This window comes from Nicotiana tabacum, chromosome 20 (genome assembly GCF_000715075.1).
Source record: "Nicotiana tabacum cultivar K326 chromosome 20, ASM71507v2, whole genome shotgun sequence".
Lineage (NCBI taxonomy): Eukaryota > Viridiplantae > Streptophyta > Magnoliopsida > Solanales > Solanaceae > Nicotiana > Nicotiana tabacum.
The window spans coordinates 143726377-143745492 of record NC_134099.1 but is presented as its reverse complement, the minus strand read 5'-3'; the positions used below and the strand labels follow the sequence as shown (position 1 = coordinate 143745492).

At 35.3% G+C, this 19116-nt stretch overlaps 3 protein-coding genes and 1 non-coding gene across 4 annotated transcripts; all 4 read right to left on the bottom strand.

Annotated features, from left to right (window-relative positions):
- Positions 1 to 1985: 1985 nt before the first annotated feature.
- On the bottom strand, positions 1986 to 2089 carry LOC142175027 (U6 spliceosomal RNA). The gene has a single exon (XR_012704218.1). It is a non-coding gene; the product is annotated as a U6 spliceosomal RNA (small nuclear RNA).
- A 730-nt stretch (positions 2090 to 2819) lies between these two features.
- On the bottom strand, positions 2820 to 3980 carry LOC142174573 (protein FAR1-RELATED SEQUENCE 5-like). The gene is made up of 2 exons (XM_075240393.1): positions 3902 to 3980; positions 2820 to 3643 (listed from the first exon to the last, which is right to left on the bottom strand). The coding sequence occupies exons 1-2, from the start codon at positions 3978 to 3980 to the stop codon at positions 2820 to 2822; spliced, it is 903 nt and encodes a 300-aa protein (XP_075096494.1).
- A 198-nt stretch (positions 3981 to 4178) lies between these two features.
- On the bottom strand, positions 4179 to 5113 carry LOC142174572 (protein FAR1-RELATED SEQUENCE 5-like). The gene is made up of 3 exons (XM_075240392.1): positions 4984 to 5113; positions 4720 to 4884; positions 4179 to 4657 (listed from the first exon to the last, which is right to left on the bottom strand). The coding sequence occupies exons 1-3, from the start codon at positions 5111 to 5113 to the stop codon at positions 4179 to 4181; spliced, it is 774 nt and encodes a 257-aa protein (XP_075096493.1).
- A 6918-nt stretch (positions 5114 to 12031) lies between these two features.
- Positions 12032 to 12867, bottom strand: LOC107783676 (uncharacterized). Its single transcript, XM_075240391.1, has 2 exons — positions 12770 to 12867; positions 12032 to 12686 (listed from the first exon to the last, which is right to left on the bottom strand). The coding sequence occupies exons 1-2, from the start codon at positions 12865 to 12867 to the stop codon at positions 12032 to 12034; spliced, it is 753 nt and encodes a 250-aa protein (XP_075096492.1).
- Between the last annotated feature and the right edge of the window lie 6249 nt (positions 12868 to 19116).

Sequence of the window (19116 nt, the reverse complement as noted above, 5' to 3'; positions counted from 1 at the left end):
ATGAAGTCGTTAGATATAAAGCACGACTTGTGGCACAAGGGTTTTCCCAAAGGCCTGGAATTGATTATATGGAGACATATTCTCATGTAGTGGATGCTATCACCTTCAGATATCTCATAAATATGGCAGTGCAAGAACAACTTGATATGCATCTAATGGATATTGTTACAGCCTATTTGTATGGATCATTAGACAACGAAATTTTTATGAAAGTACCTGAGGGATTTAAAGTGCCAGAAGCATATAAAAGTTTTCGAGAAACTTGTTCAATAAAGCTTCAGAAATCTTTATACGGATTGAAACAATCAGGTCGTATGTGGTACAATCGCCTGAGTGAATACCTGTTGAAAGAAGGGTACAAGAATGATCCAATTTGTCCTTGTGTCTTTATAAAAAAGGTCTGGATCTGAATTTGTTATAATCGCTGTGTATGTTGATGATTTAAATATCATTGGAACTCCTGGGGAGCTTCCAAAAACAGTAGACTGTTTGAAGAAAGAATTTGAAATGAAAGATCTTGGAAAGACAAAATTTTGTCTTGGTCTACAAATTGAGTATATGAAAGATGGAATATTTGTCCATCAATCAACATACACCGAAAAGATTTTAAAGCGATTCTATATGGATAAAGCACATCCATTGAGTACCCCGATGGTTGTGAGATCACTTGATATAAAGAAAGATCCATTCCGACCTCATGAAAATGATGAAGAGCTTCTTGGTGCCGAAGTACCATATCTTAGTGCAATTGGGGCATTAATGTATCTTGCCAATAATTCCCGACCAGATATAGCTTTCTCAGTAAGCTTATTGGCAAGATTTAGTACTTCGCCAACACAAAGACACTGGAATGGTATTAAACATATATTCAGATACCTCCAAGGGACCATTGATATGGGTTTATTTTATTCAAATGAATCCAAGCCATCATTGATTGGTTATGCAGATGCAGGATATTTGTCTGATCCACACAAAGGTCGATCTCAGACAGGCTATTTATTTACAAGTGGAGGTACAACTATATCATGGCGTTCGACAAAACAAACTATGGTTGCTACTTCTTCAAATCATGCAGAGATAATAGCCATTCACGAAGCAAGTCGAGAATGCGTTTGGTTAAGATCTATAACTCAACACATTCAGCAAACATGTGGTTTTTCTTCGAAAGAGAATATTCCAACAATATTGTATGAAGACAATGCTGCATGCATAGCTCAATTGAAAGGAGTATATATCAAAGGAGATAGAATAAAACACATTTCACCAAAATTCTTTTTCACTCATGATCTTCAGAAGAATGGTGAAATAGATGTACAACAAGTTCGTTCAAGTAATAATTTGGCTGATCTGTTCACTAAGGCATTACCAACCTCAATATTTGAAAAGCTGATATATAAGATTGGAATGCGTCGTCTTCGAGACATTAAGTGATTTTTCATCAGGGGGAGTAACTATACGCTGCACTCTTTTCCTTAACCAAGGTTTTGTCCCACTGGGTTTTCCTGGTAAGGTTTTTAATGAGGCAGCAAGCAATGCATATCATAAATAACTATGTACATCCCAATATTTTTTAGAGAGTTTTAACAAGGCACATTATCTATGGACATCCAAGGGGGAGTGTTATGATTAATATCACATTATGGTGGATGTCTACTCTTCTTCCATAATCTTCATCTAAAATGCTTAATGACATATTCAATGACATAATTTGTATGTTCAATGACATATTCCATGACATATTTTCTTCACTTTTTATGCCTATATAAAGGCCTTGTAATAGATAGGAAAACACACAATTGAAGAAGAAAATCTCTTCATTCTCTCTATCTCTATTTCTTGTTCATGTTTTACTAAATTGCTTTTATTTCATAACACTAACTTATATTTGAGTCAGCTAAAACATATATTTGAGTTGGAAAAATATGCTAACTTATAATATTTTTTGGATATGAAAGCAGAACTCCGTTGAATAATTTTTTTTGAAAATACTTTTTGACCATTTCTCGATTTGTGCTTGTCATTCTTTCACAAGGACTTTGCTAATTTTTTTTTGTATCGTTCCAATTTTATCGGATGTCTCTGAAGCAACAAACTTTGTTTAACAATAATCTCTAAATCAGTTGACAAAGAGCTTGAAAAAATAATTATCTTGTTGTGCTTAATTATAAGTAATATGTCAAAAAAGTAGGAAAAGTTATTATTATTTGTTTACTCGTTAGGCTTCTCACTTTACCACTGGGAACAATAATACGACTCATTAAAATTAAGGCTAAAGTTGTTGGTTGTATGAACAACTTGTACCAAAGTGTTGAAAACTTCAGTAAGGAAGATCTGTTCATAAAACAATGCAAAACCATGCTATCAAATCCAAAAAATCGCTATCCAAAGTATTGCATAAGGTAAAAAATGTACATAGATGATTCCGTCTCGATAAGTATTATGAGTGTTCAGATTGCTCAAAGCAAAGCAACTAATTCTCTGAACTTTTGAAATAAATATTTATTCCGGTGATGTATGAACTTTGGTTCTCAATGCAACCTCCGAACTGGTTAGCAGAAGCCTAAGTCAACAGTTGTGTAAAGCTAGTATTTGAGCCTTCATATAACTGCATCAATGAATTTAAAGGAAAAGAAAGAAAATCAATACGAATAAATAAATTAAAATATAAAGACTACCAGCAAACTAAGAAAACGAAAATTTGATTGTTTAAAGATTGAACCTCAAGATTTGAGTTCAAGGATGGTTGGTCATGTTGTTGCATTGCTCGAGTTTTTGAAGTCTTTTGAGGTGCCCTCTTCTTTTTTGCTCAAGTTTTGGTTTCAATCTTCCATATCCATTTCCTTACCCTTCTTCTTAATTGGATCGAAAACACGATCATTTGTTCCTGAAAAACTAGTAGTTGTACTAAATTTGTAATAGTTCTTACGAGTACCTTCTGCATATAACTCATTTTGGAATTTAGTAATCTCAACCCTTGCTTGATACAAAAACTTTCTAGCAATTTCTTCGGACTCGGCATCGTTTGCAGCTAAAGTCATAACAGCAAATGATTCTTTCATCAAACCATTTAAGCGAATGGCCATAGATAAAGTTGGTAATTTCTTCTTATTGTTGTACTCATCAAATCCATTCCCTTGTTTAGTATTCTTTGTCCATCTTTTCAGAATATATTGTACATGGATATAAGAAAAATCTAAGTCAAAGAATAACACTTTTAATGCATGACAACACAACCAACCCAAGGATTCAAACATAAGACAACTACAACTTATGAAATTGTCAAATGAATTGAATTGGACGGTGTCAGTTTGTCCTCCTTCCCCTTTAAGAACTGTATATGTGTGACAAGTGCCATTACTTTCAAGTTTAATCACTTTCTTAGATGTTTCTTGCAAGAATTCATGTTGAAATCTTGTAAATATGGTTCTTGTGTAGATACTCGCAGCATGCTTTAATATCCCACAATCTTCTATAGCAAGTTTAGGTGTTCCTCGACATTTAAAATCCTCTGTCGCCTCAATATCACGCATTTCAGCTGCCCGTTGCTCATAATGATTAACAAATTCAGTTAAAGTCATCGTCTTGCAAGCCATTTCAGTAAAGACCTTATTAGTGCTCTCACTCCTCTGAGTTGACTTAATATCTGCAGAGAAAATATAACGACTAAATGCGGGGCACCACTTTTCCCTCAAATCATATAATCTTTGAAGTCAACTATTGCTTCCACATTCCCATTCTTCAGTCATTTCTTTCCATACTGACTCAAACTCCGACTCTGATTTGCACCTCTATAAGAGCTTATCAAAATATTTTTCTCTAAATCCTGGTTTCCAATAAAGGCGAGGTATATTTTTTTGAGCATTTCTGTCAATATGCCATTCACATAGACGATGACAAGTACTTGGAAAAACTTCCTTAATGGCAGACGCTATTGCAGGAGCTTGATCAGTATAAATAGTTTTGGATGCCTTTCCTCCCATTGCCTTAAAAAATGTGTGAAATAGCCAAATAAAAGAACTAGTTGTTTCATCACTTAAGAATGCACATCAAAAAAAAAAAAATTCCAGTGATTATTCACACCCACAAATGGAGAACAAATCATGCCATATCTATTTATACGATACGTAGTGTCAAAAATCATCACATCACCAAAACACTCATAGTGCAACTTAGATATACTATCTCTCTAGAAAAAAATTGCACATGCTTCCATCTTCATCTACTTGAAAAGAGTAAAAAAAGTTTGAATCCTCTGATTGCAAATGCATAAAATGATTCAAAAGAGTTTGAGCATCTCCACAATTAATCATACTTCTCTTACGTGCTTGTATAAAATTGTGAGCATCTTGTTCAATAAATCCAGCATTTTCAATACCACCTGCTTCATTTTGAAGGTATCTGACAGCTTTTTTAGTGCGAATACTAGCATCTACCATAGAACTGAGAATGTCCTTAGTAGCATCTGTAAGCCGTCGGCCAGACGATATGAAATGCCTCAAATTTTCCTTTACCATCAGGTGGTTATGCTCATCAAAAAATTCAAATACTTCCCATACCCCATTTGAAATCTTAAATTTTATGCGAGCCATGCAACCACATCTATATTCTAACCTTTGACGTTTCTTTTCTTGATAATCGGAACATAACGGGGATTGCCCTTCGCAGAACAAAGAAATAAACATCTAGTTAATTCTTTGTTTCTATTATAAGTTTTTGCACCTTTTCGAACACCAAAACCTTTTGCCACAGCATAGGAATTGTAAGCTTCATATGATTCATTTTCAGAACAAAATTTTCTTCCAATCTTAAAAGCAAAGTCGTCGTTGATGTTAATCACATTATGCACCAATGTAGAACCACCTTGAATATTAACATCATTATGATCTAAACAATAAAGTGAAATATTAATATATAAGTAACAATAAATATATAAGATTCAATTTTATCATTCTCTAACATGATGAGCAGACTAAAAAAAATTACATAATCGAATAGAATTTCGAGATACGAAAGTCAGTCTTAATTGCGTAAAGTTAATTTTGTCGGCAGCATGTACATCCTCCATATCAATTATTTTGCTTTTCTTCTTCAATACAGCATGTACATCCGTCATGTGTGCTGCTGAACGGAAGTAAAGATTATTAGCTTTTTAAATGCATATATTTTCTTACCATTTTGAGTTATTATTTACTTTTATCTTTAATTAGACATATTAAATGATTTTTAAGTTGTCTTTTTTAGTTTTATCTTCAAAGTAAGTAAATGGGACCCATGAATCCACTTGTCAAGTAATTAAGGGCCTCACATAAGTATGACGTGGAATGTGAGACACAAAATAAAATTTCTCCTTCATACGGATCTGTCAATAGACTAGTGGAAAATTATTCCGTAACATTCCACTAAAATATATACAATCAAACCTCTTTATAATAACCTTATTTGTTTCGATATTTTTTGGTTGATATATTATTATAAAAAACATATATTATAACATACATGAAAATCGATTTCGGGTAAAATTTGACTTTTATATTGAATGATCGTTATATAATAATGTTGTTATAAAGAGATTTGACTATATTTTATGTTCTTGTTTTTCCTTGCATAATTAACGGGAGAAAAAAGAGAAGTCTAATTTATAATAATGACAAGCATCTAGAGAGATTAAGCAAAAGGACTACAAATTTAAAGTGACCAAGCAAATAGGTATGGCACAAGAAAAAGAAAAATTTCTTTGAAAGTTAAAGAGGAAAAAAAAAACAAATTCGAAGATTAGAAACAAAGTGTTCCAACAATTAAAGGAAGTGTATCAACAACTAGGATTTTGGAGAGAGTGCTTCAACATAACAATAAAAACAATTGAAAAATTGGAGAAATGTGCTCCAGAACAATAAAAGTCAGATATATACAACTTTAAATTATGGAAGAATGTTAGATACTAATTCAAAGTTGTAGTAGAAAATATAAATTAATTAGAATTTGATATTTGATAATTTAATTAATTTATGTCTAAATAGGATTTACATTAAATTCATATAGAAATAGATTTTTCTGTTTTGAATTAGAGTAGGTTTCGTACTATTACAAATATTCATTCCCCGCAGTTTCAAGAGGTATCCATCACAGTGCCTCTACGAATTTTTAATTCTTATTTAATACAAAGTAAATTAAAGTTTAGAAAATATTGAAAATGCAATAATTATCTTGTATAAAATGCAAATAAAAAAAATATCCTAACAAAAATTGACATAACTTTATCTGAAGAAAATAATAATAATTTTATTTTTAATACTGTTATTATTATTATATTATACAAAATTATTTATTATAACACATCATATTATTTAAGTTATACTTAAATAATTATAAAAAGGTTTTTCAAATTAAATATGATTGGCCACGTATTACTTAGAATCCATTATTCACTCATTACCAAGGAGTTTTTGAAGTATACTGAACGAGCAATATTTTTCTTTTTTGTTTTATTCTTAATGACATATTCTCATAGTCACGTAAACATTATTGTATCCGTCTTAATTTATGTAACATTATTTGGCTTGGTATGATTATTTTCTAAAAATAATGACTTTTGAAATTTATGGTCTAAAATAACCCTTAGACAAATGTGCGATTATAAATTATGTCATTAAGGGCAAATTTAGAATTCTAATAATTAAATTATTTTTAAATATAAAAATATACTAATATTTTTAAGGACAGATTAAAAAGAAAAGTGTCCACATAATTAGGAAAAAATGAGTATAATATGTCACCTAATAAGTTTTAATTTTTTTTAATTGTGTCCAAATACAGCTAAACCTTTCTATAATAACCGTGTTTGTTTCGATATTTTTTAGATGTTATAATAAAATACTGTTATAGAGGACATATATTAAAATATAATATAAAAGATCGATTTTATAAAGAACTTGATTTTATAATAAATTATTATTATGTAGAGATGATGTTATAGAGTAATGAAATACCATATAAATAGAAGGAAAGAGTTTTTCGGACAAATAACATGAAGTGAATATATGCATATCCGCTTGTTGATCATGTTTGAACAAATATACTCGGACCGGTCACTGCACATGCACGTAGTGTCAAACTAAGATTCACATAGAGTTGTAGTTGTGGGGAAAAAAAGGGAAAAAATAAAAACTATGCAGATTTTCAACTAGTAATTGAATATAACCACGAAAGTAATTGAAATTTCGTCATTTTTTATGTAAAGATTAAATTTAAACAAAATATCCTTAAAAATTCGAAAATATTCCAGCATAATATGTTAGAGTTCGAATTTTTTGCATATGAGTTTCCACCATAATGTGTTGAAATTTCATAATACAATGGAGTTTCAACATAATATGCTGGAAGTTTATACGCAGAGACTCCATAATCTCGCTTGCATATTATACTGGAATTTTATGTATTTCAGCAAAATATAACTATTTTTTAATAATTTTATAAATTCAGACTACTTTTTAATTATCAATCTGAAAACTAACTAACTCGTGCTATTTACGTTAAGAAAAAATAGTCATATGCCCCAAATGGGCTATCCTGTCACTGCCTAATTTTTCCTTAAAACTTTGTCCTATGCTGCCGCTGCTGTTGCTGTTGCCAAAAGCAGCTGAAGATTCCAGAACCTCTTTGCCACCTTTGTTACACGCGTACAGTATACAATGTATTCTTTACACTTTGTGTTGTCTTTTTCCTTCTCTCGTTTTCAGCACCAAAAATGGTACAGAACCCTTTTGTCTTTTAGCTGTTTTTTGTTCAGAAAATTAGTATTGGATGACATCTCTGAAAGTTAAATGAATTAAATCTGAAGCTTAAGTAGGGCGTGATTCAATTTTTACATTTATATTTCGATATCGCAAAAGAAGCAAAGGAAAATTGTTAGCTGCCATGGGAGAGAGATCCGAGCTAGGAAGAAGAATCTAGAAGAGAGGAAATCAGAGAAAGAGGCTATTTTCATTTCTGAAAAAGAAGCTTAAGGCTAACTGTACAAACGACCACTACTTATAACATACTCAAACTAACTTTTTTAACTAACTATTAACTAACTCACTAACTATAGTTTAGCATTACACTTTATAAATAAACTATAGTTAACCATGCTGATTAACCCCTCAAGCTGATGGTTGATACAAATTCTTCAACCCCAGCTTGTTTAGCAAATGCACATGTTGAGCTCTTCCCAAGCCTTTTGTAAGTATATTTGCTAGTTGATACTCAGTGTTAACATACTCAGTCTTCAGCAAACCTTGACTTAGCTTTTCCCTAACAAAGTGGCAATATCAATATGTTTTGTCCTTTCAAGGAAGATTGGATTTGCTGCAATTTGGATTGCAGCTTTACTGTCACACGCCAAAGTTATAGGAAGCTCCATCTTGACACCAAGTTCACTGAATAGTCCTCCCAGCCAGGTAACTTTTGCTGCACATGAAGCCACGCTTCTAAATTCAGCTTCAGTAGAGCTCCTAGACATAGCGCTCTGCTTTTTAGATTTTCAAGATATCAGTGCACTTCCAAACTTTACCAAGTACCCTATAACTGACCTTCTAGTTTGTATACATGTCCCCCAGTCTGAATCACAAAAGGCACTTAGTTGATCTGAAGAGTCTGCATGCAAGAAAAGGCCCAAGCCAGGAGCTTCTTTTATATACCTTACAAGTCTCAGTGCTGCTTCCATGTGAGACCTCTTAGGACAATGCATATACTGACTGAGAACTTGAACCACAAAAGCAATATCAGGTCTTGTCATGGTAAGATACAAACAACCTTCCAATGAGTCTTTGATAAGCACCAGGATTGTCAAGATTTTCATCTATTTGGACACTGTCACTTTTGAAGTTATTATCATACTCTACTGAGGCTAGCTTCTGATTCACTTCTAGTGGTGTTCCAGCTTGCTTTGCACCACTCAAACCAAACTCAGAAATTAACTCTAATGCATATTTTCTTTGGCACATAAAAATCCCTCTTTTGGACCTTGCAAACTCAATTCCTAAGAAGAATTTAAGCTCACCTAGATCCTTCATTTTGAATTTCTTCATAAGATCTGATCTGGTACTGCATAATATTTTTTGATTGTTCACAATAATGAGGAGATCATCAACATAGACCAATATAACAACTATATCATCTCCATATTTCTTTGTGAACAAAGAATGATTATAATGACTTTGTTGAAAGCCCATGTTGAGTAGAGCTTCTGTCAACTTCATATTTCACTGCCTAGGTGCTTGGTTAAGTCCATAGAGAGACTTATGTAGTTTGCAAACCTTCTTCTTAGACTCCCCCTGTCTGGCAAACCCCTCAGGCAATTCCATGTAGACTTCCTCAGTGAGATCTCCATTTAGAAAGGCATTATGGACATCCATTTGAAAGATCACCCACTGTTTTGAAGTAGCTAAAGCAATAAAAGATCTAACGTTTACAATTTTGGCCACAGGAGAGAAAGTTTCTCCATAGTCCAATCCTTCCTTCTGGTTGTAGCCTTTGGCCACAAGCCTAGATTTTAACCTTTCCACTTCACTAGAGGCTTTGTATTTGATTCTTTAAACCCACTTGTACCTAATGAGAGTCTTCCCTGGTGGCAAATCAACAACACTCCAAGTGTGGTTGTCTTCAAGTGCTACAATCTCCAACTTCATTGCTGATATCCACTAAGGACACTACTAAAAAATCAGCTTTTACTGATGGACAAATTATGTAGCTAAGTAGAAAAATTTGTAGTTAATCTTATTTAGCGACGAATTAGCAACGGATTATCAAGAAATTCTGCTAGCTACGAGCATTTTAGCGACAGATTAGCGACAATATTTGTGGCTAATTTCAGTTTTTTTTGTAGTGGGATCATATGCAGCTTCTTTGAAGGAAGTTAGTTCTGAGAGAGCTGAATAAGCTGCAAGGACCTATTTGTATGATGGAGCAATAGAAGAGTAATCCGCATGGGAGGATATAGGGTAAGCACTGTTAGAGCCTTTAGAAGTAGTGACATAGTCTTGCAGCCAAAAAGGTGGCTTGCTTGGTCTAGAGGACCTTATTTGTTCAGTAGGAGGCTCAACAACTTGTGGAGAAGGTACATGTACAGTTTGAGTGACATTAGGCAAGTGATCCACAATAGAAGGAATCATAGAATTAGCTTCTTCTAAGTTGGTTGTGGAATGAAGGACTCTCTGAAAGAGATCTGTAGGCATCTGATCTAAACTAGAGCCAATAGAAAGCTCTGTTGCTGATGGTGCAGAATAAGAGGAAGGAATATTTCTCAAAGCAGGAGAGAGAAAGTCTAGGATAGGAAATATAGGAATTCTAGTAGTTGTGGCATGCTTAAAAGGAAAGATATCCTCTTGAAACACAACATTCCTATTGACAATGATTGTTTTTGAGTGCAGAGTATATAGCAAATAACCCTTCTAAGTGGAAGAGTATCCTAGAAATACAACAGGTACTGCTCCGGGTGAGAACTTATCCTGCACTTCGGGACAAGTTTTATAGAACAAACAACCAAAGACTTTGAGATGAGACAATAAAGGAGGGTGCAAATATAACATCTCAAATGATGATCTGTATCCAAAAACTTTAGAAGGAAGTCTACTGAGTAAATATACTGCAGTAGTAACATATTCTCCCCAAAATCTAAAAGGTACAACAACCTGAAATCTGAGGGGTCTAGCTACTTCCAAGATGGTTATGTGCTTTTTTCTGCTATCCCATTTTGTTGGGGTGTATAGACACATGTACTTTGATGGAAAATACCAAGATTAGACAGTAGAGTCTTAAATTCAGTGCTAAAAAACTCACTTCCATTATCAGTTCTTAGAAACTTTACAGTAGCTAGGAACACATTTTTTACTTGACTAAGAAAGCTTCTTCGAACTAAAATAGCTTATGACTTAGATTGTAACAGAAAAATCCAAGTATACCTTGTGTAATCATCAACTAGGGTAACAAAATATCTCTTAGTATCATGTATAGGTACTCTGTATGACCCCCATAGATCACAATGAATTAGCTCAAATGCTGTTTTGTAGTTGTACTACTTAGCTGAAAGTGCAGCTTGGTTTGCTTTGCTACTGGACACACAATGCAGTGATGAGGATCAACTGTTGTGAGTTTGCTGAACTCTTCTACTTTCTTTATTATATCTAAATGGGCATGTCCTAACCTTCTATGCCACAAAATACTAGAAACAGAAGTACAAGAAGAAACTGACATAAAGTTTATTATATTAGTACACTTATTTGTTGCCTAATATAGATCTTATTTTGGAATACCTCCATGTAAAATGTATAGACCATGTTCTTCTCTAGCAATCCCCTTCACCTGACAACTAAAGAGGTCCTGAAAAATGCAAAAATCAGGAAAGAATCCAACCATACACTTTAGTTCCTTGTGAGCTTTGAGACTAACAATAAGTTGAACTTAAAGTCAGGAATGTACAGAATATTAGAAATCTCTTGATTACTTAATATAGATGTGCAACCTGTGTGAGACATTGATACAACATTTTCAATAGGCAAATGTACTTTGTTTGCTTCTGTATTTGGAAGAGGTTTATGAGTATGCATCATCTCTAAACTTGAAGTCATGTGATTTGAAGCCCCAATGTCAACTATTCATTTACTATTGACACGTTGAGACATAAAAGCATTCACATGATTGAGAATACATGCTGCAACAACTTTGTTGGATAAGTATGATCCTTCTGAACTTCCTCTAGAAAACAGCTGAACAATTTGTTGGTATTGCTCAGAAGTGAAAATAGGATCTGGATGTGACATCTGCTGAAAAGTAACAGGTTGATTCATTTGCTGTGTAGCACCTGAACTAGATGATCCAGTGGCCGAAGGAGTCATGCTAGTAGCCATATTACATCTCTCCGCACCTGAAGTTTCTGCATTTCCTACACAATTGGCATGTTGTACTGTACTACCTCCTTTTCATTTGGCTTTGAAATCAGTGGGATACCCAATCAATTTGTAACAATTGTCCTTTGTTTGGCACAATCAATTTCACACTAAACTTGATTCCTTTTGGGCCTATAGTTTCCAGCATTGTTCACATTCCTACTGCTATACATGACAGCATTCTCCAAGGCTTCAGTGACCTGAGCAACTTGTGTTATGCTTGTGAGGTTCCTTCGACTTTTCTGATTTACTAACAAAGAGTAGGACTTGTTTATACTTCGTAGGGGAGACATCATCATAATTTGGCTCCTAGACTGAGAATAGGATTCATTCAACCCAATGAGGAATTGAAGAAGTCTTTGATACTCAAAATGTTGGGTATACTGTTTAGATTCAGAGCAAGGACAACCAGGACAGGGCATGAGAGTATCAAACTCATCCCATAGCTCTCTAAGCCTTGAAAAATAGCCAGTCACAATCATAGTTCCTTGAGTCAGGGTATGAACTTCTCTATGCAAATAGAGTATTCTCGAGCCATCTACTTTATCAAACCTCTCCTTCAAATCTTCCCAAACTGTATGATCACTAGATGGATACAACTCACTACTCAACAATCCTGGTCTAACAACATTCATTATCCACGAGAGAACTATAGCATTGACCTTTTCCCACAGATTATGACGCTCGGGTTCAAATTTAGATTTAGGAAATCTCCCATCGACAAAACCTACTTTACTTTTACCTAGCAGACCTATTCTCATTGCACTACTCCATAAGGCATAATTGTCTATCCAGTTAGTTGAAGAGAGATCAGAGAGCTACCTGGTGTGTTTGTTGGTTGCAGGTACAATGGGTGATTGTGATCGATAGTAGGAAAAGTGGCAGTTCCAGCCGTGAAATTGTCAGTAGTAGTCGTTGCACCAATTTGCTCATCTTCAGTCGCCATTGTTGACAGAAAAATTAGCTTCGAAGTAAGCAATTCGCAAACCCTAGATTCAACCAAACATTACTCTAGCTCAATTCAGCTCTCAATTGCAGAATTGAAGTAACGAAGAAGACTTGATTTTGCTTGCAATTCGCTTAGGTCTCAATCGGTAGCTCTGATACCATGTTAGCTGCCATGGGAGAGAGATCTGAGCTAGGAAGAAGAAGAATCTAGAAGAGAGGAAATCAGAGAAAGGCTATCTTCGTTTCTGAAAAAGAAGCTTAAGGCTAACTGTACAAACGACCACTACTTATAACAAACTCAAACTAACTTTCTTAACTAACTATTAACTAACTCACTAACTATAGTTTAGCATTACACTTTATAAATGAACTATGGTTAACCATGCTAATTAACAAAACTAATCACACATATATTATTAATCTCATGACAGTTTTTACATTATTATTCACTATATAAAATATAATCTTTATATTATATCGCCTCATAATTAAACCGTAAACTAAACTACCCTACACTACTGAACATCTGAGCAAGTCACAAATTAATTAAACTTGCAATTTACTTCGATAATCCATTATATTACCAGTGATCGATTACAAAAATAATATGTCGGGAAACACAGTATGTCCTGCTTCACGACAAACGCTTTCGTACAGATGTTATAAATTTGCATGAGATATGATTAAGAGATGATTAAATTTGAAATTAACAAAGAGTAGAAAAATCGTTATAGAAAGAAGACAAGATTGACAGTTATATGGCACAATTAATGTTTTTCCTCTAAAGATTTGACCACTCGTGATGTCAGATTTTTGTCTACTCACTATGTCTTGTTTTACATTTAGCTAACTATAATATGTTTTCAACAACAACAAAAAAATATAAAAACTATCATATGTTTGTACATTTGTCAACTTTGCACTACGTTAAATCTGATATCATTCAGTAAGAAAATGTTGAAAGTGATAGAATTTGGAACGTAGAGGTTCTTTAAGAGGGAAACATGAATTAAACCTCATTAGATCATTTTCATTGAATTGAATTTATTTTCTTTTAAAAAGAGAATAATTCTTTCGAAATAAGAGCGGTTTAAAATACGGTGTCATCGATCTAGATCTATTAGATAGCTGTCCAGCAGACATCTATTAATATTTGCTTCAGAAACAAACATTTTCTAGCTATGAATTTGTCAGCTCCATATGAACTATGACGAAATTCTAATCTATACACGTTAAGTATACTTAAAGAAAACCTCCATTATTATATTATGCTGATAAGTTAGATTGATTAATCCATATATGCATTATCTTTGTGGATTACTTTAATAGTTTTGCTTCTAGAACTAGAAGTACAATTTATTTGCTTTTCAATGCGACTTTGAGCGTAGACTAGTAATGCTTGTTAGCAGTCAGATGGAACTCAGAAGATCCCCAGAATTACTGGGAATACTCTTCCTGTTTTCCACTTTTTTTTTTACTCTTAATGAGAATTTTATACTTTGGGCCGTAGATCCAAAATTTGGACTGACACATGTTTAAATGGTCTGATATGTATAGTGAAAATTCATATATCTGAGCATGAAGCGTACGTATAGTTATTGCGGTGGTAGGTTGATCCGAAATTTTAAATTAATTAGAAAGCTTCTATTCATGCATGTACTATATTCTTTGTGTCACCTAAGCATTTTCTATTCCCTATTAATGTCTAATAGCCTGTTTGACCAAGATTCTAAAATCAATTTATTTTGAGAAATGCTTTTTGCAAAAGTACTTTTTCAAAAAAGTGATTTTGATGAGAAATAGTTTGTGTTTGGCTAATTAATTTGAAAAATACTTTTGATCAGTAATTAGTGTTTGGCCAAACTTTTAAAAACTACTTCTAAGTGTATTTTTCTCAAAAAGTGTTTGTGAGAAAAGTGAGTACTTTTGGAGAGAAGCTATTTTTTTTCGCTTCTCAAAAAATGCTTCTGCTTCTCCTCAAAAGTATTTTTTTTCCCTTCTAAAAGCTTGACCAAACACCTCAATTTTTCACCAAATCACTTTTGATAAAAAAAGCACTTTTGATCCAAAAAAGCCTGGCCAAACATGCTATGAGAGTCGATACTCAAGTTGCAATAGTCAAATCCCTGTAAGCATAAGACTATTACTACCAATTAAGCAATTTCTACTCCATGTTAACTATACTTATAGAAAGAAAAAAATGAGTGTTTTCTTCAGTTTTACATGTGCACACTTTTAGTGTGATGACCCAGAAGGTCATCTTATGTTTTAGAACTCGATTTGGTATTTCGAGACCTTTAAAACCTCATTTATTCTTCCTCGATTTGCGTGCATAGTCCGGGCGTGTTTCCAGAAAGCTTTTATGTTGAAAGTTGAAATAAGGAATTTTTCTTTAAAACCTCATTTGAGTTGACTTCGGTCAATTTTTTTGGTAAACGGAGTCAGACTCATATTTTGACAGTCCTGGTGAGTTCGTATCGAAATATGGGACCTAGGCGTATGCCCAAAATCGAATTCCTAGGTCCCTAGCTCGAGATATGAATTTTTGTTGAAAATTAAAAGAGTTAAAATCTAATGGTTCTAAGAATTTGGTTAATGTTTGATCTTGTTGGTATCGGGTCCGTATTTTGATTCCAGAGCCCGGTACAGATTCATTATGATATTTAAGACTTGTCTGTGAAATTTGGTGAGAAACAAAGTTGGTTTGACGTGATTCGGATGTCCAGTTGTGAAAATAGAGGTTTTAAAACTTTCTTGAAAATTTCATTCAATTTGGTGCTAAATTCGTAGTTATAGGTATTATTTTGGCGATTTGATCACGCGAGCAAGTTCGTATAATATTTTAGGACTTGTGTGCATTTTTGGTTTGGAGCCCCAAGGGTTCGGGTTCGAATAGGCTACAAGATGTTTAGAACTTAGAAAATCTAGTTTTTTTGGCTTCAGCTGATATCTGGTTGTCCTTTATCGCGTTCGCGGAGGTACTCTCACAAACGCGAAAGGTGAAATAAAGGGCAGGGTATTTTCCTCTTCGCAAACGCGAAGGCTTGGTTGCGAACGCGGAGCGCTGGGGCATTACCCTTCGCGAACGCGACCAGGCTCTCGCGAACGCGTAGTGTAAGGGACCTGGGGGAGGGGAAAACCGTTCTTCTACGCAAATGCGAGCATTAGCTCGCGAACACAAAGGCCATGAGGAGCAGCCTTTGCAAACGCGTGGTAGGACTCGCGAACGCGTAGGACTTTTGGGCCCCTGCCTTTCGTGATCGCGGCAGACCCTTCGTGAACGCGAAGAAGATCTAACGCCTGTGATTTAAAATAGAACAATGATGGGATTTTCTCAAACTTTCACAACTTTTTCATTAGAACTCGACCTAGGAGCGATTTTTGAAGGGAATATTCAACACTAAATCATAGGTTTTTACTCTTTAACTCATTTTCTTCCATTTCTAACATCACCCATTGAATTCCTAGCCCTAATCTTTGTTCTTTCATGGTAGAAACGTAGGGATTTAGGAAGAATTGGGAATTTTTGCAAATTGGGGATTTAGACCTCGATTTGAGGTCGGATTCCAAAACTAATTATATATACGGTCTCGACAGTGTATGGGTAACTGGATTTTGGTCCGGACCTCGGTTTTGACCAAGCGGGCCCGGGATCGATTTTTGACTTTTTAGGAGAAAGTTTGGGAAATCTAAATTTATGCATTATAGTTGATTCCTTTAGCAATAATTGATGTTATTGAGTTAATTGTGGCTTAATACGAGTGGTTCAGAGGTAGATACTAGAGGAAAAACGATAATTGAGCATTGAGTGGCCCGCGGAGGCGAGGTAAGTCGTCGTTATTAACCTTGGCTTGAGGAATCAGGTATTGTTTGCCTATTTGCTACGTGTTTGAATGCTGAGTACAACGTATAGGTGAGGTGATGAGTACCTATGGGTTGTTGTTGGGTCATAGCATGCTAGTGAGTCTTATTCATAAAATTGTAGCTTTCCGTGATCATATTTTTCATGCTTAGACTAGTTTATTGTTATGTTGATCATTCTTATCATATGTACGAATTTTGGTATTGATTGAGTACTAACTCAAAGTCGAGGTGGATATTGTAGAACCAAATGTTGAACTAAGACTAATTGTTGTCATTTCTATCTCCCTATTATCATTATTCCTTGTTTTGGCGAGGGAGAGTGTTAATACACGAAGGGTGATACCGTGCCATATTTTGAGAGAGTTAATGCACGAAGGGTGATGTTGTGCCATGTTTTAAGAGAGTTAATGCACGAATGGTGATATTGTTCCAATTCTTACTTGATTTATATGGTGAGGTTGAGAGTAAAAGCACGAAGGGTGATGCCGTGCGTTTTTCATTACTGTGCTTACTTGTTTTTACTGGTTCAAGGTGTATTAGCTGCTCAAGTTTCTTTACTGCTGTGATTCTTTATCTTGTAATCCCCTCAGCATGTCCCCTCCCGATATTACCTGTCTACCTCTTATTTGCAGTTATCTTTTACATTTTCTGTTAAATTATTGCACAGGGTTATTATGTATGTGTCTTGTCCTAGCCTCGTCTTTACTTCGCTGAGGTTAGGCTCGTCACTTATCAGTACATGGGGTCGGTTGTACTGATATTACATTGCATTTCTATGCAGATTTTGGTACTAGCCTGAGTTGACCTCGAGTTTAGCAGCTGGACTTGATCGACAGGAGACCAAGGTAGATTTGCTGGAGTCCGCAAACCTTGGAGTCTTTTCCTAGACTTGTTATTTTACTATTTCTTTCCTTTCAGCACAATGTATTATCTTTCAGACTCTGTTTGTAGTAAATCGTAGTAGCTCGTGAGTTGTGACTCCAGATCCTAAATATTTCAGTTATCTTGGGTTTTATAATAATCCAGAAACTCTGTTTAGCTTAATTAAGTTCTGTTGTTAAATTGGCTGAAGTTGATTTTGTGAATTCTCTAACGTTGGCTTGTCTAGCAAGTAAAATGTTAGGCGCCATCACGATCCAGAAGGTCGGAATTTCGGATCGTGACAAGTTGGTATCAGAGCAATAGATTGCCTAGGTCTCACAATTCACGAGCAAACTTAGTAGAGTTTGGAGGATAGGTATGGAGATGTTTGTACTTATCTTCCAAAGGTTATGGAGTTAGGAACAGTTTCACTTCTATTCTTCTCTATCGTGCAATTTTATTCTATCATTGCTAATTGAACTTTTCTATTCTGTTCTCTCGGAGATGGCAAGAACGTGCACCGCATCTTCAGCTGAGTAGCAGCCAGATCCCCTAGTAGAAGCTCCTATGAGGGGCCGAGGTTGAGGCCGAGGTCGTGCTGTAGGCCGAGGCAGGGATCAGCCTAGAGCTTAAGCATCAGCACTCATATCAGAGCCTTAGGTGCAGTTTGATGATGAGGTTCCAGCCTAGACTGATCCTGTTAGACCAGCTCAGGTCCCGGAGGGGTTCATAGCCATCCTAGTGCTTTAGGATGCTTTAGTTCGTCTAGTGGGCCTTATGGAGAGTGTTGCTCAGACCGGCACATTTCCTATGGCACCAGCCGTCTCTCAGGCTGAGGGAGGAGTCCAGACTCCCTCTACCCACACTTCGTAGCAAATGGCTCCTAGTTTCAGACTCCAGCAGCTCATCCAGTTGGGGTAGTTTCGCTGGGTGTTGCAGCATAGTCCGGTGACGGATCAGCTATGTCTTCTGAGGCTTTGTGGGGATTGTATAGGTTTACCAAGATTTTCCCAGTTCACTATGGCGGTACATCTTCAGAGGATCCCCAGGACTATTTGAACAATTGTCATGAGGTATTACGAAATAATGGGATAGTGGAGACCAATAGGGTCAACTTTGTTGCATTTCATCTATCTGGTTTAGCCAAGAAATGGTGGAGGGATTATATGTTGGCCAGGCCAGCTGGGTCGCCAGCTCTTACTTGGGACCAATTCTCTCAGCTATTTCTTGAGAAATATCTTCCTATCACTCAGAGAGAGGACTACCGGAGGTAGTTCGAGTGTCTGCAGTAGGGTTCTATGAATATCACTCAGTACGAAACTCGATTTGTGGATCTAGCCCGTCATGCTATTCTTCTGCTTCCTACCAAGAGAGAGAGGGTGAGGAGGTTTATTGAGGGACTTGCTCAGCCGATCAGATTGTAGAGGAGACTGGGAGTGAGATTTCTTTTCAGGCGGCAACCAATATTGCCAGGCGAGTCGAGATGGTTCTAGCTCAGGGGAGTGGTCAGGGATCTGATAAG